We start from the raw sequence: 26,862 nt of genomic DNA on the forward strand, positions 1-26,862 counted from the left end.
ATAACAATAAAAATAAGAATATGAATGGCAATAGCGCAAATAAGGTGGCTTGTGTGTAGTGCAGCAGGTGTCGGATGGACTAATAATAGATAATAGTTAAATGTCAGTGGGAGTCCTTGGCCTTGTTGAAGAGGCCAGTAGCGGATGGAAAGAAACTGTTCTTGTGGCGTGAGGTTTTGGTCCTGATGGACCGCAGCCTTCTGCCGGAGGGGAGTAGCTGGAACAGTGTCCAGGATGGGAGGAGTCAGCCACAATCTTCCTCGCTCGCCTCAGGGTCCTCGAGGTGTGCCGGTCCTCGAGGGTAGGCAGATTGCAGCCAATCACCTTCTCAGCAGCGCGGATGATACGCTGCAGTCTGCTCTTGTCCTGGGCAGTGGCAACAGCGTACCAGATGGTGATGGAGGAGGTGAGGATGGACTCAATGATGGCTGTGTAGAAGTGCACTATCATTGTCTTTGGCATGTTGAATTTCAGGTGCTTTCTTGATGAAGAGCTGATTTTCAGTGTTGGCATGGAATGTCTTTTTGTGACTATATTTACTTAGTCCGAATAGTAAGCTACTGCTGTCTCACCTGGCCCCGAGTCTTGACCAAATCCCTTGGAATGTACAGCATGTGAAAGAACAAGCCTACTAGCGCCTCCCACTGGTTGAAGCAGGAAGGAAGCATCTTGATTTTCATTCAGGCATGATTCGAACAGCTACTAGGACTTATTGCTTTTAAGCTTATTTCTTAATTACATGTCTGGCACGTTACATGTCTGGCACCCCAGTTATGCTAACAGTAAGATAACATAGCATGAACTTCTTGTAAATTTTGTATTTTTAACTGTACGAAAACCAGTTATATGTTTAAAACTTTTCCTTGTGAAGGAAAGCACATAACCACAGCTGACCCCTTATATTGATCAATGAGTTGAGTTATAATTATGATCTAGTTATAATTCTAAATTAACTGGTTGTTTTGTGTTGAAATTCAACTGTAACGGAAGAGAGCTGAATTGTAGCTAGGCTATAGAAAGGGCCCCTCTTGGCATGTCACTGACTTCTCTCAATTTACCCCGAGTAGTGGTAAAGTCGGGAGACAGCTTTTCGAAATGGATCCGAGAAGTTTGAGATAAAAGATAAACCTCAAAACTCACCGAAGACATTTTAGGTAGGCTCCATCTTACGACATATACAGTAGATAGTCTTGTTAGGTTCTCAAAGACCGACCAGGCTGAAGGCAACAAGTTAGTGTTGTTGTTGTTGTGCAGCTAGCTACTGCTAGCTAGAGCTAACTAGTCTAGTTGAGTAAACTATCAACTACTGTAGTTAAGTAAATGCGAATGGTTGCACGTGTAAATAAGGGCCATAATATACATGTGTGTTGGCAAGCATTTTCTTCCTCTTGTAAGAAACTAACTGGGTACTAAAGACTAGATAAAGCTACCCTTGCAAGTTAGCTACTTATGCTAGGCTAGCTAGCATGAGTGCTAGTGCAAATACAATTAATACTAGTTTGCCGTTTTGATAGTACTGACACTAGCTTGTTGCCAGTCAATAAGGTTATTTAGAAGAATGTTAGAGCTAACTTCAGAAGCTACTTTCCGCTATTTCAAAGGTACTTCTAAGTCCGATCTTATTCCATATAAATGTAAAGATGGCTTTACCAACATGGCTAGTGCTAGCTCTAACTAGCCCACCAGTTAGCTGTCTAGCTAGAACAGTTGCTAGTTGTTAGTGCAGCACAACTACTAGTTGTGCTGCACTAACAACTGCAGTTTAGCCAAATAGTAAACGAATCTTCGACTACTTATTTAAACTCGATGGTTAGAGCTACATGCCACCTAAACGTATGTTAATTTACTAAGATAGCGATCTATAAGTTTCATGAGTAATTTATGTCTAGGTTAACTACTGACACTGGTCAGCATGGAGTTCTCGGTCATTTAAACGGATTCATGGAAAACAGAATAGAAAAGGTAGGTCAACCACGATATGTTTAAACTTGCAAATTTGTACACAGTCACGATTAAAAAAAGAAAAACTTAAGTGCATAGTTATGCAACTTTATAGAGCGTATAAACTAAAATTTTAGACTGAGCAAGTTGAATACGGGCCGAAGTTGTTGGATGCTTGTGTAGATGTGGTATGTGCTGCTTGACAGCAATGAGCTTGCCCCTTATTCTAACTTCATCTCATTTCCTTCTGCTCTTACCTAATTTAGTTGGCCTCCTCTTCCTTTGGCCTGTGGTCTCGGTAGTGCTTCTAATCTGCTCAATGGGATTAGGGAATGGATTGTCGTATGGTGACATGCCTGGCACATATTGGGACAAGCTCTCTTTCACTGTTTACCTGAAACATGCTCAAACACACACTGAAGGGTTGGTTATCACATTCAGAAGTGAATGTGTATAAGTTTAAGTAAGTTGTGCAGAAAAAACGGACTGCTCATTATGGCAGTGTTTCATATGCCAGACAAGGTTTCTGACTGATAAGTCTAGTAGGGGCCAAAGAGATGTTTGGTGTGACCTGTTTACAACTAGGGATATCGGACAGTTATTGTAGTGTTAGAATACCATTCTTTTGTTTTTGTTACTCTGTGTCTCTCTCTCGCGCACATTCATATGCAAGTTATTTGTATGTCTGTCAAGGTCTGCTGTACTTGTAGCCTGTTATACTTGTTTTGTTCTTTCCACATTCCCCCTATGTCTGTCTCACTCTGTGTGCACAGTAACTCTTTTAAGCTTCTTTACTGTATTTCTCTGCCTCTCTTGTGATATAAAGAAATAACATGGACATGTCCCTGACATCTCTCCCTCCTCCACCAGTGGCTGTGTGGAGCGGTGAGCAGGCATGATGGGTGACACAGAGCTTGAGCAGCCACTGGCTCAGCAAGAGGAAGAAGAGCAGCTGCAGAAACGGAGTCCCTCCTCCACAGCCTCCCCCTCTGTGTCCATCTCCTCCTCCCCTTCCCTCTCTCTGCCCTCCTCCCCTTCCTCTGGCCCTCACCACCAGCAGGCCCTCAGCCTCACCCCCAGCCCCAGCCCCGGAGAGGGTCCACCCGCACCCAGCCCGACTCTGGATGTCATATCAGAGGGTGTCGGAGAGCTGAGCCTGGTTATTGACCCTGAGGTGGCTAAGAGGGCCTGCCATGAGGTGTTGCAGAAGGTCAAGCAGCTGAAGGGTGACGGCGACGGGTCGGGGTCCGAGAGCGGAAGCGGTGCGACGGATCATGCGCAAGTCAATGGTACCGGGCACGCGGACACCTCCGTGGATGGCCTCACGGGTATCATTAAATCAGCGAAGATCCGTGAGGAAGAGGATGCCGAGGCGGCAGGCTCTGTGAAGAGTGCCCGGCGGCGCCAGCGCCACAATCCCTCAAAGCAGTCGTGGCTGCTGCGTCTGTTTGAGTCGAAGCTGTTCGACGTGTCCATGGCCATCTCCTATTTGCACAACTCCAAGGAGCCTGGCGTGCAGGCCTACATCGGCAACCGCCTGTTCAGCTTCCGGCACGAGGAGGTGGATTTCTACCTGCCACAGCTGCTCAACATGTACATACACATGGACGAAGATGTAGGAGATGCCATCAAGCCCTATGTGGTGAGTTTGGGACCGCACTTAAAGTAAACGGCATGTCCCTGATATCTGTGTCAAGGGTGAGTTTATGTTCTGATGCTCCAGTGTTAAGTTTCATAGGGTGTACAGCCTACTAAACACACAGAAGCAGAATGGGCCTGTTTTTTGCAAGTGTCTTAGTGGTTTCATTCGTTTACTCCGCAGCCGGTCGCAATTAGTATTTCATTTTCGGCACGATACATGATCAAATCCCAAAAGAGCCCAAACCACGTTTTTCAGAGGCACATCCGCTTTCGTTTTAAGATCCCACGTCGGCTGTCTCCGCAGGTTCACCGCTGTCGTCAGAGCATCTCCTTCTCGCTGCAGTGCGCCTGGCTGCTGGGGGCCTACTCCGACGACATGCACATCTCCACGCAGCGCCACTCGCGCGGCACCAAACTCCGCAAGCTCATCCTGTCCGACGAACTGAAGCCGACCGGCGCCCGGGCTCGCAGGGAGCCCCTGACTCTGACTCCCTTCTGTCCCGTGGCGCCCGCCGGCCCCTCCTTGCACGTGCACGGGCTGGGCGGCGAGCACAGCCTGTCACCCTCCAAGCGGACGCACCAGCGCTCCAAGTCGGACGCCACGGTCAGCATCAGTTTGAGCAGCAACCTGAAGAGGACGGCCAGCAACCCCAAGGTGGAGAGCAGCCAGGATGAGGTGAGCGCTGGTGCTGAACGCACCCCACACCGTGGAGGGGGATGTTTTCACTTGACTCATGTGTTACTGCTGTGGAAGAAATCTGGGATTGCTTATGTGCTCATATTAATCACGATCGATAAATCGGCTACTGCCTTATCTGGTCATGATTCCGATGCTATTAACATAGTCACATATTGTATTTGTACTGTGATGTCTCCGTCTGCCTATAAGAAACCTCAGATTTCTTATACACTACCCATTCAGAGATCAGTAGTAGTCTTTTGTGGAAAACGATGGACAGTGTGCATTTATTTAGAAACTGCAGTGTTGCATCATACCTATATGCATGCTGCTGCCTGAACACTGGTTCTGTACAACACTGACACCCTGTGGTCCAAAGCTCTGTCACATGATGAAGGGACCTCCACTTAAGCCAGAGTTAGTCAGATGACAAACCACTGCGTGCCTGTGCTACAGATCGACCATGATGGCGGTCCTGCAAGTAAAACCCTTCACTTAAATTCTGAATTTAGCCTATGACTGCTCTGGATGGACATAAGGAATCAAAGACAGGAAAATATTTGAATAGGAGTTTGTGTTTTGTCCACCACTGGGAATGAGAAGACTCTTTGTACATCTATAGTTAATACTGTGTCTATCTGCGCACGCCCTTGAAAGTGATAAGCTGTCATTATGTAAGAGTATATGCTGATCTCTGATCTTGTGTATATGTAATTAAACTGTGATTTAGGATTACTCCTACCTGGTCTTCACTGGCTTTCAACCAATCAGACCCACGGTAGAACAATAAAAATGAAAAACGACCTGAAATATTTCAGGGGTCACAGAAATAGAAGAGCCCATCATCATTAGCACTGTCAGTTTATTTTGCTTTCATTGCGACAGCAGAAATAAACATTGGTTGAGAGAAAGCATGTCCCTGGCCTGTATTTTGGTAAAAATTGGAACAGGGCATAAAAGAGAGATTGTTTGCTCTTAGTGTCTAAAACAATTATTAATAATTAATGTAGCTAACGGGTTATAGGTAGAAGCACTGGCATTGAATTCATGAACCATTACAAAACTCTGAACTGGGATTCAGAAATGTTTGATGTTGGGTTGTCCTTTCATTGGAAGAGCTCTGTGCTTCTCCTTTTTAGATCTTAAGTGAGATCTCACCTCTCTCTCTTCACTTCTCACCTCGCTCTGTTTCTTCCAGTCTCTGGCTGTAGATGTCATGTGAGCCTTGGTCGAATGAGTTAGTGAGAAGAAGTAATTAAAGAGTTTGTGAATTCAGAAGCTGCATCAAGCAATTTGAAGGCAGTTCGTGGCAGTCCGTGATAGCTCAGTGGTTAAAGACCAACCGCATCACAGAAATGCTTAACATTTACATCTGACCTTTTCATTTAGCAGGTGCTTTTATCCAAAGTGAAATACAAATGGTGCATGTAGTAAAGTAAGTACAGCAGATAATCAAGGACTAAAATGCACAGTATAGCAATTCTAAATAACAGCAGTACCAACAGCAGTTCTGTAGTTGGTGCCTAGGAACGGTCTGTATTTTCGCCAGACACAGTGCGCTGTACAGGGTCAGGAGGATGACACGGCACTGAGAACTCGCTGCCCTACCCTGAGGGGATTAAACAGAGGAGATTTGTCTTATGTGATATTGGCTCTCATCCCAACGCTCTTCAGGGCAGGATGACTTGGCATTCAGTATGCATCCTTTCCACAAGCAGTGCTTCGCATTTCCTCGCGACTTGTTGGGTTATAACCTCCATAAACTCCAAAGTCCGAAACTTCACCTTTTTAGTACATAAAGCTTTACCAGTGTCTTACCTGATTATGAAATACACAAATTTGGTCAGCCCTCGCTATTATCAACCCCGTTGATCTCAGTCAATGCCTAAACATCTGGCGCCCTGGTGCCCTTTCCTGGCGACGATGACCTGGTGTCTTCATCCTGTTCTCCGCCCCTCACCTCACACCGTAACTAAGACCTCTAACTCCTGACCGTCTCTAGGATTCGAGCTCCAGCTCGACTGAGAGTCTCCACCAGGAGGCTGGGACAGTAAGTTTACCGCCCGTCATCACCAGCGCTCCCTGTGGTGCTTTGTGTGATACCAGCCGTTTCCACTGGCAGCTAAGGGTCATGGGTTCAACTGCGCATGGTGGGGATTTGTAAGCATGTTCCTGTGTGGGCTGTTAAGAAGAAGGAAAACGAAAAAAAATTGGGACTGTTGATCTTTGGAATTATTATTGGTATTACCCACATTAATTGTCATGCTTATAAATCTCCACTCTTCTGACAGATTCTATTTTTTTTTCCTGTAATTGAAAATGTCTTGTGTTTTTTTGGGGTCAAATTTCTGGTATTGCAGGTTCTGGTGTTCTCTGACTTTAATGTCTGTCAACTGTGAACTTCTTCCTGATGATTGAAGCTTTAATGCTTTCGTTTACTTAAACAATTGTTGAAGTTATATTCTTTTCCGTATTAATGGTTGTGCAGTTTCAACTGAATTATTTGGTGTTTGTGTCAAGTTTGGTAACAAAGTGATTAACAACAGGCCTTCTTAGTAAGGTGGCCTTCCAGGTTTGTCCATTGTTTAACTTGGAATCAACTATTGCAGCTCCTCAATAATTTATGGTTATTTGCTGAATTAATTGCTCACGGGGGGGTCTGACTTGCTTCACATTTGGTCAAATGGGGAAAAGGTGGGTTTTGTCGAGACCTGTTGGCCAAGTCATTACAATTACAGTTTTATCTCTCACAGTATGAACAATTACACCAGGTCAATTGTTGGTCCAATGACATTCTGTGGAGCATCCCTGACATCATACATCTCACATCAGCCTTTTTCATCCTCCCTTCCTTGCAGCCTGTGCGCCTGACGCCCCAGAGAGAGTTCATCAAGTCCCTGATGGGCATCGGCAAGCGCCTGGCCACACTGCCCACCAAGGAGCAGAAGACCCAGCGTCTGATCTCGGAGCTGTCGCTGCTCAACCACAAGCTGCCCGCCCGCGTCTGGCTGCCCACCGCCCCCTTTGACCACCACGTGGTGCGCGTGCCGCACACGCAGGCTGTGGTGCTCAACTCTAAGGATAAGGTGAGGGAGGACACACACACACCCCTGCAACATCCAACATTTGACCGCTCATAAAGTTTTAAACCCTGGTGTTTGTCCCTCTCCAGGCCCCGTACCTCATCTACGTGGAGGTGCTGGAGTGCGAGAACTTTGAGATGTCCAACGTTCCCGTGCGGATCCCGGAGACGCGGATCCGCAGCACGCGCTCGGTGGAGAACCTGCCGGACTGCGGCATCACGGCCGACCAGCGGGCGGGGAGCTTCTCCACGGTCCCCAACTACGACAACGATGACGAGGCCTGGTCAGTGGACGACATCGGGGAGCTTCAGGTGGAGGTGCGTCTCACTGGAGCGACCAGACCGGTTTGGCATTTGTCGCTAATAACGCTCTCCGTTCGGCTCTAATGCGACTGTGGACTTCTTCTGTTTATTTTTTCAGCTCCCCGAGATCCACACCAACAGCTGTGATAACATCTCCCAGTTCTCAGTAGACAGCATCACCAGCCTGGAGAGCAAGGAGCCCATCTTCATTGCCGCTGGAGATATAAGGTACATGTGTAGATAAGGCTTTGCTCGAAGAACACAGAGCTATGCGACTGAACACATCTTGTCACAGTGTTTGGTTTCATGCGCCTGACAAGCTCCTCGGGTGTTTCAGAAAAATCCTTTAGATTTAGAATCCTTTAGGTTTGCCTCAGGATGTGCATTTCTTAAAACAAAACTTTCTCTTCCTGTCACTTTGTTGCTAGGCGCCGTCTGTCGGAGCAGCTGGCTCAAACCCCCACCACGTTTAAGAGGGACCCCGAGGACCCATCTGCTGTGGCCCTCAAAGAGCCTTGGCAGGAGAAGGTCCGGTGAGTACTGACTCCCTCCTGGAGGGCCAAGCGGGCACTGTGCTGCAATATGGGAGACTGCTTAACACTTATCACTGCACACTGAAAACAGAAAGACTTCCTTTCATTCAGTTGTGCAATATGGATTGACACATCTGAGTATTGTATTTCAAATTTCTTAATTTTTATTTCTCCTGTTTCCAGAGACAAGTCTTGTGTAATTCTTATAAAAGAATGTTTTTAGAATTTGAAGTTTTTTCACGATATCTCATCTCCTTTTCATCTGGCAGGCGGATAAGGGATGGCTCCCCCTATGGTCACCTCCCTAACTGGCGCTTGCTGTCCGTCATCGTCAAGTGTGGCGACGACCTGCGACAGGAGCTCCTGGCCTTCCAAGTGCTGAAACAGCTGCAGGTAGATGCTGTACCCCACCTCAGCCCTCAGCTAGGCCTGCAGGCAGATACTGTACCCCACCTCAGCCCTCAGCTAGGCTGGGGTTCCTTGATATAGATAAGCTACTGCTTCTGGGGCTGAAGCTCTCGATATGCCAAGGGAAAAAATATGTTAGCCAATGCTATACTATGCTATGTCCCTGCTACATATCAATAAGCTGAGAAAGGCATCCTTTTTTGACCCCCTCTGTGTCTGTCCATCCTCCAGAGCATCTGGGAGCAGGAGCGCGTGCCCCTGTGGATCAAGCCCTACAAGATCCTGGTGATTTCCTGCGACAGCGGCATGATTGAGCCCGTGGTCAATGCCGTGTCCATCCACCAGGTAGCCCTGTCCCTCACCACAACCGGTTCATTCACATGCTTTTCATATTTGGTTTCCTTTCAAGCCTCTCCTCTTCCTCTTGTTTCACTGGATCTTATGGGACCCAGTTTTCTTCACGAACTCCGAGTGCTTGTTTAAATTTTTTTGATTCCGCACGCGTTGTTTCCTTGCGTGCTCAGGTGAAGAAGCAGAGCCAGCTGTCGCTGATGGACTACTTCCTGCAGGAGCATGGCAGCCCCACCACAGAGGCCTTCCTCACCGCCCAGCGGAACTTCGTCCAGAGCTGCGCCGGCTACTGCCTCATCTGCTACCTGCTGCAGGTCAAAGACAGGTGAGATGGCGTGTTTTCTAAGAGCCACTTTCCTCTCTTTTCAGCTGTAAATTGTACTTGTTTTTTCCTCTTTCTACTGCCTGCATCTCTTTTATTTCCTTGACCCCCCCCCCCCCCCCCAGGCACAATGGGAACATCCTATTGGACGCGGAGGGGCACATCATCCACATAGACTTCGGCTTCATCCTGTCCAGCTCGCCGCGCAACCTAGGCTTTGAGACCTCCGCCTTCAAGCTCACCAGCGAGTTTGTGGACGTAAGTCACATGACCGGCATGGGAACGTGCCTTCTCTGTGCTGTTTCTCTGCCACCCTCTTCTGACCCTGCGGTTTCTCCGTTTCTCAGGTGATGGGAGGTCTCGATGGAGACATGTTCAACTACTATAAGATGCTGATGCTGCAAGGCTTGATAGCTGCGCGGAAACACATGGACAAAGTCATCCAGATAGTGGAGATCATGCAGCAAGGTAGGCTCTGCTCTATCCCCTTCTGTCTGACTTGAATACACATGGGGATATGGATGGGGGGACGGGACGACAAACGGTCTGGTTACTATTATCCAAGCCAAACGTTCATCTTCTGACCTTCCTCTCGTTGGCCTTCCCTGTTCTTTTCCCACCACGTACCACATGTCCACCTCTGTCCAAATCCTATCCACTCATCTGTACCCCTTTCTACACCCTGGCTTTAATCACCACCTCTGTCCCCAACTCATCTCAACCTTCTCCCTCTCCCCAAATCTCCACCCTTTCCTCTCCTCTTCTTTTTGTCCCCTCCCTGTCCCAGGCTCCCAGTTGCCGTGCTTCCACGGCTCCAGCACCATCCGAACCCTGAAGGAACGTTTCCACATGAGCCTGACGGAGGAGCAGCTGCAGGTGCTGGTGGAGCAGATGGTGGACGGCTCCATGCGCTCCATCACCACCAAGCTCTATGACGGTTTCCAGTATCTCACCAACGGCATCATGTGAAAAGAGAGAGAGAGTGTGTGTCTGTTTGATGTTTGGTTGGTTGAGCGTGCGCGTGTGTGTGGTGGGCATCCTCCATTAACAAACACACAGACTTGAGAAAACCACACAGCCCCGTGCCCAGCCCTTCCACCAAACCCTCTTAATACCTCAACAGACTCCTAATGCTTGTTTATAGTGGTCCCTCTAACACAACACCAACGCTTTGGTCCCTATTTTTCAACTAAGGTCTTCGCTCACAGGACTTTTATACCAGAACTGAAGCCCGAGGAGGTCTCAACTGTGAAGCCCCCCCCCCCCCCTTTATTTTTCCAAAGACTTCCTCGCTGATCTGTGGTTGCCTCTTCTGTCTCTGTTTTAATTGCTCATATTTGTGAGTTTGTTTTTGTCATAGCTTCAACGAGTGTTCCCTCTTTTCGATATGTAATGGTTCTGTCTCACTTAACACTGCTCCCTAGCTCCTCTGTTCTATTGCCTCCCACCCCCAACCTTGTGTTTTACAGTCTCCAACTGAATCTACATTCATCCCAACAGATTAATGCATTTTGCTTTTTGTTTTATTCATTAATTTATTTTTTATGAACTTTATTGGCTGTTCCTAACCAAACACTTTCTAGACAAAAGTTAGACAATGAAATGTCTGGTTTCAGTTCTGTCTGTACTCTTAATTATGAACAAGGTACACTTCTCAAGAGGGCATGAGCAGATTGACTGCGAGGAAAATACATGAAGGTTATTTTGACACAAAATCTACCTGCAAAATTGAAAATTGTTTTCTCTGAAATAACACTACCAACAATAATCTTCATTGGTATTATATTCATTGGCATAAATACGTTCACTTGCCAAGGTGAATAGTGAAGTTTGTCACTCATTTGTTGTTTCAATGTCACCAATTCCATTGTTTCAATGTCACCTGAGGCTGTGCAACTTTTACTACTACTATACATTTATATCTATAGCCTTTTCTGACTGTATGAACAAGACAATACATTTCTAAGTAGGCCCCACCACCACATACTTGTTTCAATGGTGAAAGCTCAATTTTTGTTTCATTTGCATCAATTGAATATGACACTTGCTCAGTGAGGAACTGTCAATTTGTATTGAACGAACCTTGTGCGTTTTACTGTGGATGAAAATGGAGATTAATGTAGCTGCTCTCGTGCATCAACTGAGCCACATGGCATCCTCGCTCATCGGACGGGACTTTTACCTTGCAGGTGTTTGACAGGTAATGGAAAGCAGTGGAAGCTGTGTTGGAGTACCTTCATGAACATTCTAGTTTATAAAACGCTGTGAAAGCGTTGAAAGGAACCAGATGTCCTTTACTATGGATTCATATCTAAGGGTTGTAATACATTATTTGAAAGGCTGCTTTCCAGAGTTTATAAGATGGATGTTTAAATGGCCAGCGACTGTGGACTAAGCAGATATTTTTTATATTGGCTTGGTTTCCATCACGCCAATCTCCTTTGTGTCAGTTACTTGCCACCCATCACTCCACATGCAATCCCCCTTTCTAAACAAGTCTAATGAAAAGTGTGAGCAAACAAGCAAGCTATGTAATAGTTTCTTAATTGTTTTTTTTCTACTACTTTGTTTTGCTGTCAAAATCTTTTACTTTCTGTATTACCTCTTGAACGGACCAGCTTTTGATCATGTGAAAGACCTCCATTAACTTGTGAATGTTGCTTTGTATAATAAATTTAACTTTATTGTCTCAGCGCAATTGTCAAATTTATGAACCGGTGCATATTTTCGTTCAGTGACAGTCCTGCAGTGACATCTAAGGAAGGAAGAAAAAGTTTGAAAGGTTAAGTGAGAATTTCGTGTTTTCCATGAAAACTCACACTTTTATTTATCAAATAACTTTCAAAATGAATAGAAAATATAGTCAAGACATTTACAAGGTTAATTATTATTATTAGAAATAATTATTTTTATTTGAAATATAAATTTTGTTCTTCAGACTTTGCTTTCGTCAAATAATGCTCCATTTGCAGCAATTACAACATTGCAGACCTAATCCTTCTAATCATCCATTAGTTTTCTAAGGCAATTAGCAAACACAATGTACCATTCGAACACATATAGTTGCTGGAAATGGGCCTCTATACACCTATGTAGATATTTCATTAAAAACCAGACTTTTCCACCTAGAATAGTCATTTACCACATTAACAATGTATGGTGTATTTCTGATTAATTTAACGTTATCTTCATTGAAAAAAACAGTGCTTTTCTTTGAAAAATAAGGACATTTTTAAGTGACCCCAAACTTTTGAACGGTAGTGTATACACTATTATTTCCAATCATTCAATTTAATGGGTTTCCATAGGTATATAAACTATTTTTGACGTGAGTGGGCCATGTATTTTCTTAAATGAATAGGTTCTAGTTGTTGTGTCGCGTATGTGCACCACCAGAGGACACCAGTCCTTCACCTGACATTTGCTTTTAGGGCCAGCCCACTGTCCCATGACGGGGTGGAGATATCCCCTACCTGTCCACACATGCCGCTATTAAGCAGACGTTTCGGTGATCTTGTACCCCACCTCCTTTGAATTTTCTTATGTTTTCACTCGTTTGAAGAGCGTTTTAGATGTTTGTAAGACTTTTTTTTTTACTGTGACAGTCATATTATGGACGATACGATTTTTACGTTTTAGCAGCTTTACAATGATATGACAATCAACTTGCCTCGAGGGACACTCCTTGGACAGCTCGAGGAAGGGAAGGTGAATTTCTTAGCATTCACGCACTGAAGCAGGAAGTTGCAAAGAAGGGATAATGGTAAGATTTGTTTTAACATTATTCGACACGCACCTACATTTATTAGAAAACAAAAAGTAGCTCGTCGTTTCACAATATGCGGTCATCTTGAATTATGATACACTTACAGATTGGTCAGTCAAATCCATGCATTTCCTAACAGATTTGCAATTATTGCACAGTGCACGAATTTTAAAAGCCCCTCGCCTGAGTCCAGCCAATTAAGTTCCGCAAGTTCTTGTGATCTTACTAACTTGAGTTAAGAGTTGGGTGCAGATATTTCAGAATGCGGTCTTGAATACTAACTTGGGACAAACTCATCTGACGGGATAAAAAAAAAATCAAGTGCGGTGGGTGCAAATGAATCAGCAGGGACAAACGTGTTTGGGCAGGGTTATCCACACCAGGCTGGAGAGGGGAAGGAATGTTGAGAATTCTGGATGAGAAAATTTGGTCAGTTTAGTCTCTCCAGGCCCAATAGAGCCTACTCGGCTCATAATATTTCTGTCCTCTTATGGAATTAAAGTCATCAGTGAGCCACTGTCGTCTGTGCCCTGGTAAAAACAGCCTGTCTTCCTCTTTCATTGTTAAAAATAGCAGAGAACTGTGACTGGCCCTGCAATGACTAGACTGGACTTTTGCACCATAGTGACATGCTCAGTTTTGTCTTCTCAGCTTACCAATACAAAAGGTAGCCTCAAAACCCAATGCAACACACATACAGTACACACACAGGTGGCAGTGTTTTATAATTACTGTGGCTTCCATTAAAAAGGGTTAATACAGCCCTTAAGTTACAATTCGTTTTTTTTTTTTTTTTTTTTTACTTCATATATATGTGCCAGGGTTTGGTTGTCTGTCCTGCATGCTGCAATTTTTGATACCAGAAACCTTTTGTTGGTCATTCTTGATGTTATTATTGTTACTTGACCTCATCAGGATCCCAATGGGGACTGATGCATAAAGATCATGTATCCCAAAGAAATGAGAGAAGGTCGAGTCGTTCACTTGTAATAGAGAGATCTTTATGTGGTTCTGAATCTTAAAATGTATCCACATAATGATGGGTGGTACAGTGATTGTTGGTGGGTTCACCTGTTACCACTTTTAGCTTGTTTGCACCTCAAGTTTCAAGTTTTTATTGTCAGGTGCACAGAACAACACAAGGTCAGACTGGGCACTGAAATTCTTGGGACAAGACAACGCAAGCAACCTGGCATAACATAACATATAAGTACTAAGAACAGATTACATCTATGATAATCTAAAATAAGATAAAAATAATAATCATAATAATAAACATCCTAATATACAAAATAGTATGCAATATACAATATACTAGACCTCTAATACACATAATGACGTATACTAACCTTAGACAAGACCTATACTAATCTAAGACCTATACTAACCTAAGACAAGTGGGGTACAGTTAGTGCAATAGTGCAATCTTGAGTTGAAAGTGACACTGTGTAAAGTGACTAGTGAGAAATGTATCAATGTAAAGTGACTAGTGAGAAATCAATGTCCATTCAGAAGCCTGATGACCCTTGGATAGAAACTATTGTCCAGTCTGCTTGTGCGAGACCGAATGCTACGCACTTTATGCTTAATGAGTGTTAAGTATACAGGCTTACTAAAAGACAGGATTATTTAAAAAAAGATGGAGGGAAAGCGAGGGACTGACTTTTAATATTAACAGTTGCTAGAGCACCAGAATTTCAAAATCCCAAACTGTTTAGCGACACTTTTGTTTCATCCTCATCTCTTCATACCCTCATCTTTTTATTTGACCCTCCCCTCCCCTCCTCTCCTCTCAGGGGAGTAAGGAGCGTTACCATTGGCAGACCCAGAATGTCAAGGTCAGCGGGGTGGACGACATGGTCCTGCTGTCAAAGATCAATGAAGAAGCCATAACGGACAACCTCAAGAAGAGATACATGGACGACTACATCTTTGTATCCTTTACACACACACACACACACACATACACATGTTCTGACCCCACCCAACACAATCCTGTTGTTAAGAGATTTGCCCTAATGATAGGCTACACAGTACACAAGCACATGTTCTAGTGTCTCAACAAGCTCCTCCATGTCACATTTGGCAGAAGGTGGCGTGGATGTATTTATCAGATATAATTGAGACTATATGATTCTGGCTTGTTGGTTGCTCCTCTTTGACCTGCTGTGCTTAGACATACATAGGACCGGTGCTGATCTCAGTCAACCCCTTCAAACAGCTGCCATACTTCACTGATAGAGAGGTGGAGCTGTACCAAGGAGCTGTAAGTACACACACACCAATGTTATAATTCAGGAAGTGAATAACCTTCTTGGTTCTCATGGTGTAGGGCTTTTCCACTGTGAAGCTAAGGTCTCTTCCAGGCTGGCTCAGATCCAGTCTGTCAGCCTCGCCCATGACCATTAAGCACAGTTAATAAGTTACCTGATCTATGTTAATTTCCACACCTCACTGCCTGCTCCAGTTCTTCTATTGTGGAAAAAAAACAACAAGGCTAGAAGTCAACTGAAACCGGTGACCATTGCAATGTAGAGTTTACTTGTGGTTTGAACACAATTGCTTAATGACAGAATCCCCTCCAGGAAACTGGTCTGTCTCGTTACAGTCGATGAAGTTCAGTTGATTTTTGCAGTGCTTGAAACTTGAAATTTGGTAAAGATCACAGTGTACAAGAGGGAGCTAATATTCGGTTCTAGTCGGCAGAACACAGAAGATCAGATGATAATGGTGATAATGTTAAAGATGATGGTGGGGGGCGGTGCACCCTGTGGCTGAACTGGACTTGAATCCGGCCCAGCATGTCTTGCTGCATGTCCTCCCCTCTCTCTCTAACCTGCTTTTCCTGTCTACCTTGAACTGTACAATTCAATAAAGCATGCCCCCCCACACATTTTTACATATATGTGTATATAAAAAAAAAATGAAAAGATGATGATGGTGGTGCTAATTGTTATCAAATATATGATCCCCCCTCAATCCCCGCTCCCTTCCTCTCCAGTCCCAGTATGAGAATCCCCCTCACATCTACGCCCTGGCCGACTACATGTACCGCAACATGATGATCGACTGTGAGAACCAGTGTGTCATCATCAGGTCTGACCAATCAACCCAACAGCTCTTGGACTTGATTCCCATCTTAGATTTACAGACATGCTTTAACAGCTTTTTACCATCCTTCATCTATTCCACGTGCAGTGGTGAGAGCGGAGCTGGAAAGACGGTAGCAGCCAAGTACATCATGAGCTACATCTCCAAAGTGTCAGGTGGAGGTGCCAAAGTTCAGGTGCAGGCTTCTTCTCTATTTTTACACCTTCACAGTCAAGCATGAAATAAAATGATCATTGATTAATCTCAAATAAAATAGCCATGATATGTAACTGTGTCATACACCCAGATTACTCTGACCACTTCTTGTCTAAATGACTGAAACATGAATTAAACATAAAAACAGTAATTATATAAAGATGATGAATGATGCTAAAATCTATCTGTGCTCATCTTTTGTGCTAATCATGCTTGTCCTTGGGTTTTCCCAGCATGTGAAAGATATCATTCTTCAATCCAACCCTCTGCTGGAGGCCTTTGGGAATGCCAAGACAGTCCGCAACAACAACTCCAGTCGCTTTGTGAGTAGAATCAGAACTCCACAGAATACTGGTTGTTAGACAGGAAGCGCTAAGCTGTCTGCTCAAAACCTTGTTTTTGGAATTACAATTCAGATTTGTACTCCCTGATCATTTACAAAGATAGGAACAGCACAAAGATATGAACCTCAATTTGATCTACCCCCGTCTCCCCAGGGGAAGTATTTTGAGATCCAGTTCAGTCGGGGAGGAGAGCCGGACGGAGGGAAGATCTCTAACTTCCTGTTGGAGAAGTCCAGGGTGGTGTCTCAGAACCAGGGAGAGAGGAACTTCCACATCTACTACCAGGTACGACCCAGCTTGTCACCACATCACCGGGAGGGAGAAGATGAAACACTGTGTGTTGTAACAACGTGTTAAGTAGATTTCATGTGTGAAAAGGATTTGTGACATTGTACAGTTAGTCCAGAAGCTTTCAACAACAGACACGGATACATTGCTGCTGTGGGACCTAAATGATGTCAGTATGCTTGATTTCGAATGACTTTTTGATCCCAGGTCTTAGAGGGCGCAAGTAAAGAGCAGAGGGAGAACCTGGGTATCACCACGCCAGACTACTACCTCTACCTCAACCAGTCCGGCACCTACACTGTAGAGGACGTCAATGACAAGAAGGAGTTTGCAGACACCATGGTTTGTTCATCTCTTTCTTTCTCTCTGTTTGTTGCTTTCTATTTATCCATATCCAAGTGATTTTCTTTCACTTTGTTCTCTTAAAATGTTCAAAGACTGTTCTCACTTCTTTCGATTGTGTGTGTGTGCGCATGCTTGTGTGTGTGTGTGTGTGTGTGTGCATGTTTGTCAGGAGGCCATGTCTGTTGTGGGTCTGTCCCTGGATGAGCAGGACACAGTGCTGCAGATCGTAGCAGGCATCTTGCATCTGGGCAACATTGCCTTCCGAGAAGAGGGCAACTATGCTGTGGTGGAGAGTGAGGACTGTGAGTAAACAAACACACATAGACATTCAGACACAATTCAGACACCTAGTACATTCTGTGAATGTGTTTCCCTGAAACAAACGTAGAGAGGGATATAGTCCAGGTGTTTCCAATTTTATCAATTAGTCTTTTTCCTTTAGGACAATCATGTGAGTGCTCAGTGTTTTCATGGTTCTGTCTCTCCTCACCCCTCCTTCCAACCTCTCCTCACCCCTCCTTCCAACCTCTCCTCACCCCTCCTTCTAATCTCTCCTCTCTTCCAGTCCTGGCTTTCCCAGCCTTCCTGTTGGGCATTTCCCAGGAGGGCCTGAAGAACAAGCTGACCAGTCGCATCATGGACAGCAAATGGGGGGGCAAGACTGAGACGATCGCCGTCACCCTCAACACGGAGCAGGCCTGCTTCACACGCGACGCCCTCTCCAAGGCCCTCTACTCCCGTCTCTTCGACTACCTTGTGGACGTGAGTACATCTCCTGGCACTTTACAGTTTACTCTGTTTCTTTCTAGATTTAACTCTCCATGGATGTTTACTTGGTTGAACTGAGAGACCTATCTATGAATGCTCAATTTAGCTTTTTAGGGGCCATGAGTAAGCCATAAGATAAAACTGCATATACAGTATCTTTATCTGCATATTTTAATCTACATGTGATATTGAGGATGTTGGTGTAGTAAGGTGTTACTTAGTTAGATTAGTTATAGCTTTTATTATATTTTGCCCTTCAGCTATGGGACACAAAGAAAAGGCATTTGTTGGCTTTTTAAAGCCTCTTAATTTCTAATTCAGTCTCATACTCATTATTCAGTTGTTCTTGTGTGCGTGCATGTTTGGTGGATGACACAAGATAAGGCACGTCTAATGATATGCGTTAAGAAAGAGCACAGTTTCCGCATGTCAGGTCTTGTTTTCAAACAAGGACATTGCTGTTATAGCTACACATTACGTTTGCCATGCCTTTTAGGAATAATTTAAAAAGTGCAGAGTAGATAAACAGTAAATGCTTTTACTCTGCACGGCCCCACGTGAAATATTTACAAGTGTAGATGGACGGGAAATAGGGCTGGGCGGTATGGCCTAAAATGTTTATCACTTCTTTGTCCGGCAAATCAACCCCACTGACGTTATTTTCAGACATCATTAATGCTGGCTTACACTTGCCAACAAAAGTAGTTTGCTCATATGAATGTTTGCTTCCTCTGGAGTTGGGCTAGCTTGTTTGTTGACTTTCATTGGCTGGCACAATGCGTGCAGTGTCCATGCTGCATGTTTTTTGGGGTAAAAGATACAAATTTGAACAAGCCCACTAGGCAGTATCACTTGACTTATATTTTATACCAAACAGAAACACTTTACTAATACATTTATTAATATATTGTGATATCCATGATATGGCAAAATCCATATCATGGCACAACGCAATACCGGTATTCGCGTTCATACCGGTATACCGCCCAACCCTAACGTGAAAATCTGATTATTTTCAAAGTGCATGTTAAATCCAATGTTCCTTCCTCTCTCACCCTCCCTCTTCCATTTTCTTTGTAGAAATTGTTTTTAGAATTTTTTGCCATTTCCCCATACCTAGGCTATATCTTTCAATTTCTCTCTCTAAATTTTTTTCTTCTACCCTCCCTCCCCAACCTTTCCCTTTCTTCATCCCTTATCTCTTTCCCCCTTCTCCCATATTATTTCTGTTTCAAACCCAGTCTATCAACAAGGCCATGCAGAAAGACCATGAGGAGTTTAACATTGGTGTGTTGGACATCTATGGTTTTGAGATCTTCCAGGTAAACACCTTCTTCCTGCCCTTATTTCTGTAACCCTACAGTAGTGACATTCACAGGTTGACACATAGATCATAGGTGTATCTAATCTATTTGTGTCAAAAAATAGCTGACCCTTACATTCCGGCAGCACGCAATGTGTGCTGAACACCGTCTGTAGTAAATTACAATTTTGATATATATATATATATTCTTTTCAATTATACATTGTAATAATCTATTGTTTTTCTAATAGCAAAACGGCTTTGAGCAGTTCTGCATCAACTTCGTTAACGAGAAGCTGCAGCAGATTTTCATCGAGCTCACACTAAAGGCTGAGCAGGTAACATGATCTGGATGCTCCGACACATCTGCATGCGTTGTGTCATGCAAATGTGTTCATGTAGTAAAGAGTCTCGTTTCCGGCACGCACACACTCAATTGTCTCTGCCTTTGCAGGAGGAGTATGTACAGGAAGGAATCAAGTGGACCCCGATCGAATACTTCAACAATAAAATAGTGTGTGACCTCATCGAGTCCAAATTGGTGAGCGTTACCCAACATAAAGCACCACTTTCAATCACATGCAGACAAAGTATGGCACTTTTAAAGACGTACATTAGTTCCCTTTAGCACACCTGTATAAGTTGCTGCAGTCCAGCGCATGATGAAGCGTCACTGACATTTTCCCCTCACGGCCACAGAATCCGATTGGCATCATGAGTGTCCTGGATGACGTGTGTGCCACCATGCATGCCAAGGGCGACGGCGCTGACCAGATGCTGGTCCAGAAGCTCCAATCCCAGATTGGCACCCATGAACACTTTAACAGCTGGAATAAAGGATTCATTGTTCACCACTACGCGGGAAAGGCAAGGACACCTTGTGTCAGACCGGTGTCAAATGTCATTTGGCAAATATTGGGAAATAAAATGTCAATAAAATGCACTTCTTAAGTATTTTTCCCTGGTGGTTCCAATTGACCCGGACCAGGTTCTCTTTTAATACTATATATAGAGAACATACATTCTAACTTTTTCACTTCCCCCACCCCTTTGAGACGATCAAATGATTGTGAAAGCAAGCGCTTTAGTGCATACTTTAGCTGTTGAAAATGTAGTCAAATCAGAACTCTAATCTGAACTGTTGACCAGGTCTGCCAACATATGTAACTGGTGGTGAAGTGAGCCACCTACTGGAAAGGTGATTGTACATACACTTATTGTTGTACATCACACTGAGGCAGAAACAGCAGCTACACCTTACTCCGAGCTAGTAGTGTCTAAGCAAGAGCCTATTCTAAGCTACCAGCTATCGTCCAATATGATAATCTTTGTACATTATGCAATATTTTGGTGCATTTAATATTGTGTTCATTCTATAATCACCAGAGATATATGGATCATGTTCTATGTCCTGGCTAACAAGTCTGTTTCCCCTAGGTGTCGTACACAGTCAGTGGCTTCTGTGAGAGGAATCGGGATGTGCTTTTCCCTGACATCTTCGAACTGATGCAGAGCAGCGAATTGTAAGAGTTAGAATATGCTCATATTGGGTGTATGTACTTAGCAAATTATATTCCAATTACTTCTTGAGGACAAGAACTACTAACTAAATAAAGGCGTTATGTATTTGCTGTTTGTCTTGTGCTCCCATTTGGGTAGTGTCTTCATAAAAGACCTCTTCAAAGAAAACCTTGAGGCAGAGAAGAAGGGCCGTCCAACCACAGCTAGCAACAAGATCAAGGTATCTATTTTGATTGACAAATGTACTTTGTTGTTGTCATAACCCGATCCAACAGGTTTAAGTAATAACCCCAAAGGATATTGTCACCTAGCTAACAATTAAATGGGTGTGCAGTACGTGTGGGGGATATTTATACTGAGGAGAGGAGTGAGATTACCCATTCCTCTCAGTAACACGTGCATTTCTTACTGTTCCACAGAAACAAGCAAACACCCTGGTGAGCACGCTGATGAAGTGCACGCCCCACTACATTCGCTGCATCAAGCCCAACGAGACCAAGAAACCGAGAGACTGGGAGGACTCGCGAGCCAAGCACCAGGTGGAGTACCTGGGCCTACGCGAGAACATCCGAGTGCGCAGGGCGGGCTACGCCTTCCGGCGGCCCTTTGCTAAGTTTCTGCACAGGTGAGGTCACCGGTGACAGCTTGGGGATTTTTTTCGGGGGAAACTAAAGTCTGTTGGCATGTTCTGTGTTTACAGAATGTGTTTGTGTGAATTGGGGGAAGAGGTAATTAATGACTGTTGTTTATTAGTGCACTAATTTTTATGGTGCTTTGGTCAATATTTGTGTGTGTGGGGGTGCGTGTGTCAGGTATGCCATCCTGACCAAAGAGACATGGCCCAAGTGGCAGGGGGAGGAACGGCAGGGTGTTCTCCACCTGCTGAAGTCTGTCAACATGGACCAGGACCAGTACCAGCTGGGCAAGAACAAGATCTTTATCAAAGCCCCAGAGTCAGTGAGTACAAGTCGATGGCCCCTGAACTCACCTTCACCTGCACCTATACAAGGCTCTATTATTTATTTATTATCTATTGAAGACTCTGTTATGTGTGTGTGAGCACAGTTGTTCCTGCTTGAAGAGATGCGGGAGAGGAAGTTCAACGGCTACGCCCGTGTCATCCAGAAGGCCTGGCGCAAACACATCGCTGTGCGCAAGTACGTCCGCATGAGGGAGGAAGGTAAGATCATCTTCACCATCATCATCCTCACCATCACCATACTCAACATTATTATCATCATTAAGCTGTGTATTGGTTACCCTTTGAATCATTCTATGGATTTGCATTGAGCTTTGACAGTCCAATGTACATTTCCATTATAAGATAAACCAACAGTGCTTTGTGCTTTTGATGTACCCTTACAACAACACACTGCATACATCGGTGCTTATATGCTATTCCCAAACATGGTATGTAGCTTGCTGTGTTTTAACTGTACAAATAGATGGAGCAATGGAACGGTTGTTAAAAGTGAGAGGATAAAATTCCTCAAATGTGAAGAATTTTGCCCCTCTATACTTACCTCATTCTATGTACTCATAAATACTTCTGTAAATAGTGTATGTACTGTTAAGTAGTTGATAACTGTATGGTGTGCATTATAGCCTCCGACATCCTGCTGAACAAGAAGGAGAGAAGGAGAAACAGCCTCAACCGCAACTTTGTGGGTGACTACATTGGCACAGACAACCACCCCGAGGTCCGCCAGTTTGTGGGCCGCCGTGAGAGGATCGACTTTGCGGATGTGGTCGTCAAATATGACCGCAGATTCAAGGTAAGCTGGGGGCCGTCCGTTTGGGTGCCTTAATTTTTATTCTTGAGAGACTGTGATACATAGTTTGATGAATAGGAATGGATATGTCTTTTAAGTTTGTCACTGAATATCTACAGTGTCAACTTCACTCTCTCACTCTCATTATCTCTCTTTTTCTCTCATAAAGACTGTGAAGCGTGACCTCATCCTGACCCCTAAGTTCTTGTACATGATTGGTCGAGAAAAGGTGAAGCAAGGCCCAGACAAGGGGCAGATCCGCGAGGTTCTGAAGAGACAGATTGAGATTGACAAGATCCAGTCCATCTCTCTCAGGTACCAAGTTCTAACAAGTCACCATAACTTTACACACAAGAAGAAATGGCTACTTCATTCAACGTTTTCATCCCTCCTTACCTCACCTATTATTCTGCCCCCGCCCCTTCCCACAGTACTTTGCAGGATGACTTCTTTATCGTCCACGAGGAGCACTATGACAGCGTCCTCCAGAGCATCTTCAAGACTGAGTTCCTCAGTCTGCTCTACAAGCGCTATGAGGAGAAGGCCCTTCGGAAACTTCCTCTCAAGTTCAACAACCTGTTAGTCCATAGCTGCTTCTATCATCACACCCACCCAATATTTATCGTACCGGTTATAGCTAGGAATATAGTTCTGTTAAAGAATTTTGTTCCATTGTGAATCTAGGTGTCTTTGGGAGCTGCAGAGTTCAATAAATTGCCTTCCTTTGTGTGTCCCCCATCTCTCCCTCATCCCCCTCTCTCTGCACTCCAGACTGGAGTTTAAGGTGAAGAAAGGTGGCTGGGGTCCCTTTGGGGCAGCAGGCTCCAGACAAATCCAGTTTCAGACGGGCCAGGGAGACGACGTAGTTCTCAAGCCCAGCAATAAGGTCCTCGTAGTCAGCATCGGACCCGGACTTCCCAAGAACTCCAGTGAGTCAAAACCCATCAAGTCTCAGGACTGTGACCAGCCGTAAACGTCTCTGATTCTAAGAATACATCTTTATGAATTATTTTCTGTATGCATAGATACAAACTGATGCTTTAACATCTGTTTATGGAATTATTAAGTAAATAGCTGAATAATCTTCTACACCATTTTTTTTAAGCACCCATCTGGTTCTTGTGTTTTAGGGCCGACACGCAGGGACAACAGGAAAAGTCGCTACATGGACAACCAGACCCCTGGATCAGGACAGTACTCACGTGGTGAGAAAGGCTAACACAGTAACACATCAAACCAGGTTTTACGGTGCATGGCCACTTAGTTTACAACGCAGCACAGTACAAGAGATGAGTTACAACAAAGCAGGGAATTCCTCTGTGCATCGCAGGCTCCCCCAGGACTAGAGGTGGGAGCCGTGCTGGAGGTGATCGCCAGAGTGGCCGCCCGCCATCGTCCAGGAGTTCAATGCTGCGTCAGCAGGCCAGTATGGATCAGCCTAGCCTGCCTCGACACCTGGGCTCCCGGCAGCCCTCCAAGCGCTCCAACAACAGCAACCTCGGCCAGGCCGACATGGGCTTCATGGGAGTACCTGATCAGGGGGTCGCTGGGTAAGTGGAGGGAGAATACCACATGGAGATGTCTTTGTTTTTTTACAGAACTGATGAATGTTCAGTAAGTACTTTGGTTTCTTTTGCACAATTGGTGTTTATTCTTGAAGTATTTTGAGTTACTTAATGTTCTAACATCAACTATTAAATACTAACATAAGTTAAATGTATTTTCTATACATTTATCTATTTTCTATGGTCTCTCTCTCTCTCTCTCTCACTTTCAGTTCTGTTCAGGAAAAGCCTTTATTGTCATGGAATAAATGTGTTAATATTGCCAAAGCAGCAATTAATTGACAATTATACCAATTATAGTGATGAGAGGAATGTTCAGCATGTTCTTTCTCTTTCCCTTCTCCTTTCTGTCTTTGTCCCACTTCTTCTCTTAGTCTTCATCGTCGACGTTCAAAGGAGTACAAGCCTCCCCCAGGAGCTAACCGCCCTAAACCAGCTCCCAGGCCTAAACCTCGCACCCCACAGTGCAGGGCGCTCTACGCCTACGATGCTCAGGACACAGATGAGCTGAGCTTCAACCCAGACGACGTCATAGAGGTCCTCACTGAAGGTACACTTTCTATTGAGTACTGCCTAAGTAGCCCATTACTATGGCTCAGTTTCAGACATAAACAGGACCAGGATGTTTTCAAGCAAACAGCAGTAACCATTCAGTAACAGGTATCAGAAATGTTTACATGCCCACACATACTACTGCCTAAGACAACATTGTGAGTAAAAGTGTACAACGTCATACCAAAAATCCATGTCTTATGAAAGTACCTGTATTGAACAGTAGGTATATAGTTCATTAACAAAAACAATTAAGGTCCTGATCTGCACTTTACATTACATTTCACACACCTATATCTTACACTGACAGATCCCTCGGGCTGGTGGTATGGTCGTCTGCGAGGGAGAGAAGGCATGTTCCCTGGAAACTATGTCGAGAAGATCTAGTTGAAACCTTAAAAATTGATGCTTTATTATAACACAAACAGTAGAGACAAAAACAACAGGACTTTACATCATGGAATCATGGTCTTGCCAAAAAACAAACATTCAGTGTACTCCAATGTTTTTTTTTTTTTTTAGGGGGGTCTATTTTAGCAGGGAAAATGTTCAAAACCATATTGAGCACTTTCGAATAAACCGTTTAGACTGGTTTAATGGAAATTAAACTGTAATTTGTTCAATCTGGTTTGCCACATTTCTATATAAAAGCAAATATGGGTCATAGTCCTTGAAGGTGGAATACATGTGGAACAATTTTATTAACTTTTTATTTAGTTTTTCTAAAACCATATCAAACAATTGTTTGTATGTGGTCCTATATGTATGAAATTAACACAACTATGGTATAGCAAAGTAAATCAAGGGAGCTTTAGCATCCTGCACAACTTGAAATGCATATCGACATTATAGTTAGGCCTACTATTATGTCAGTTGGTAAGATTTTATTTTTCAGCAAAAACATGTTTTATTTGATTGTATATTGTCTAGAAGAGCATAAAATAAAGACGTTTAGATGTTTATCTTATTTTCTTTTTTCACACGGACAACGGATTGAATACCCGGTAAAATACGTCAAGTCTTCAAATGTAGGCTACATTGTGAGAAACAATTAAATGATCAATAATATACATTTGTTGCGAATTACTAGGCTAAATTATGTTACGTCATGCGCTCGGTTGGATATGACTGTCAACTCGAAGTAGTCCGTGTATGTATAACACACCTTTGAGTTACATTTTAAACTGATGGCTCTCCGATTCGTGTAACGTGGTCCCAGCGCGACTCGACCCTGAGAAAGAGCAGCGTAGTAAGGTCTTTATTAAGAACTTGGGCCAGAAGGAGTGCAAGGAGGCCTACCCGCTGCAAGTTCACCAACGTCTACACATCAATAACCATGGACAGGAGTGAATGAGCAGCTCAGATGTCTTCAGCAAGCATGGAAAGATCACGAACGTCTGGGCCATGAAGGTGGACAATGGCATGTCCCGAAGGTTCGTATTTGTAAACTTTGAGGTATGTGATTTAAAGGCTGTGGATGAGATGAATAAAGTGGCATTCAACGGCAAGCGCATCAATATGCTGTGCCCAGAAGAACCTGAGTGTCAAACAGCTAAGGCGCAGATTCCAAAAGAAAATGGGATGCAAGACCAATCCTTCCTCGCCACGGATTAGTGGGCTAGCCCGCAGTCATTTAAAATAGAAAAACTCATTTTTTTCTTGTAATACTTTTTGTCAGTATTAATTAATTGAATATTTTTCAAACCTCAACAGTAGGGCCTACATGAGTGGCCAGGTTCAAACCCATGAGGCTCAAGCCCAAATGCCGGCCAAGGTCCAGACCAAGACCCGTGCTCATGCCCACACCCTGATGTCTATCCAGCAGTACAATACTTAGGCTACTGTTCAGGTATTTCGAAGATGGCTTTTACATTCAGTGTAATACAGTTGTTTTCACATTGTGCAGCACTAGCCCCTGCATGTGCAAAATATATAGGCTAGCATATACTGAATAGCCGAGAACCTCTATTTATATAAATAGCCTATATGTCGTTTTTTTCTTCTTCTACAAATCAAAAGATAACCATAGTTTTTTTTCTATAAAATAATTTTTAGTAAATTGATTTCTTCTT

General features: G+C 44.0%; 2 protein-coding genes across 3 annotated transcripts; both read left to right on the forward strand.

Moving 5' to 3' along the window:
• The first annotated feature begins 943 nt into the window (after window positions 1–943).
• On the forward strand, window positions 944–11,953 carry pi4kb (phosphatidylinositol 4-kinase, catalytic, beta). Of its 2 annotated transcripts, XM_062464878.1 has the most exons (14): window positions 944–1,154; window positions 2,812–3,583; window positions 3,887–4,258; window positions 6,264–6,311; window positions 7,120–7,347; window positions 7,434–7,661; window positions 7,765–7,874; window positions 8,075–8,179; window positions 8,449–8,572; window positions 8,819–8,932; window positions 9,112–9,263; window positions 9,386–9,518; window positions 9,608–9,728; window positions 10,048–11,953. In XM_062464878.1, the coding sequence occupies exons 2-14, from the start codon at window positions 2,837–2,839 to the stop codon at window positions 10,227–10,229; spliced, it is 2,664 nt and encodes an 887-aa protein (XP_062320862.1). In that variant the 5' UTR covers window positions 944–1,154; window positions 2,812–2,836; the 3' UTR covers window positions 10,230–11,953. The 2 variants fall into 2 exon arrangements, with proteins under 2 accessions (XP_062320862.1, XP_062320863.1); XM_062464879.1 differs by lacking the exon at window positions 6,264–6,311 and having other exon boundaries at window positions 991–1,154.
• Window positions 11,954–12,691: 738 nt separating this feature from the next.
• myo1eb (myosin IEb) lies at window positions 12,692–25,750 on the forward strand. Its single transcript, XM_062464877.1, has 27 exons — window positions 12,692–13,023; window positions 14,823–14,960; window positions 15,203–15,292; window positions 16,028–16,122; window positions 16,225–16,312; window positions 16,566–16,655; window positions 16,830–16,961; window positions 17,172–17,306; window positions 17,479–17,611; window positions 17,875–18,071; window positions 19,319–19,399; window positions 19,632–19,718; window positions 19,835–19,921; window positions 20,080–20,247; window positions 20,818–20,903; window positions 21,040–21,121; window positions 21,321–21,526; window positions 21,714–21,858; window positions 21,967–22,081; window positions 22,507–22,676; window positions 22,843–22,988; window positions 23,105–23,251; window positions 23,445–23,602; window positions 23,804–23,878; window positions 24,004–24,223; window positions 24,613–24,788; window positions 25,101–25,750. Exons 1-27 carry the CDS (start codon window positions 13,021–13,023, stop codon window positions 25,175–25,177), a joined length of 3,327 nt encoding a protein of 1,108 aa, XP_062320861.1. The 5' UTR covers window positions 12,692–13,020; the 3' UTR covers window positions 25,178–25,750.
• Window positions 25,751–26,862: the final 1,112 nt, after the last annotated feature.

This window comes from Osmerus eperlanus, chromosome 7 (assembly GCF_963692335.1).
Source record: "Osmerus eperlanus chromosome 7, fOsmEpe2.1, whole genome shotgun sequence".
NCBI lineage: Eukaryota > Metazoa > Chordata > Actinopteri > Osmeriformes > Osmeridae > Osmerus > Osmerus eperlanus.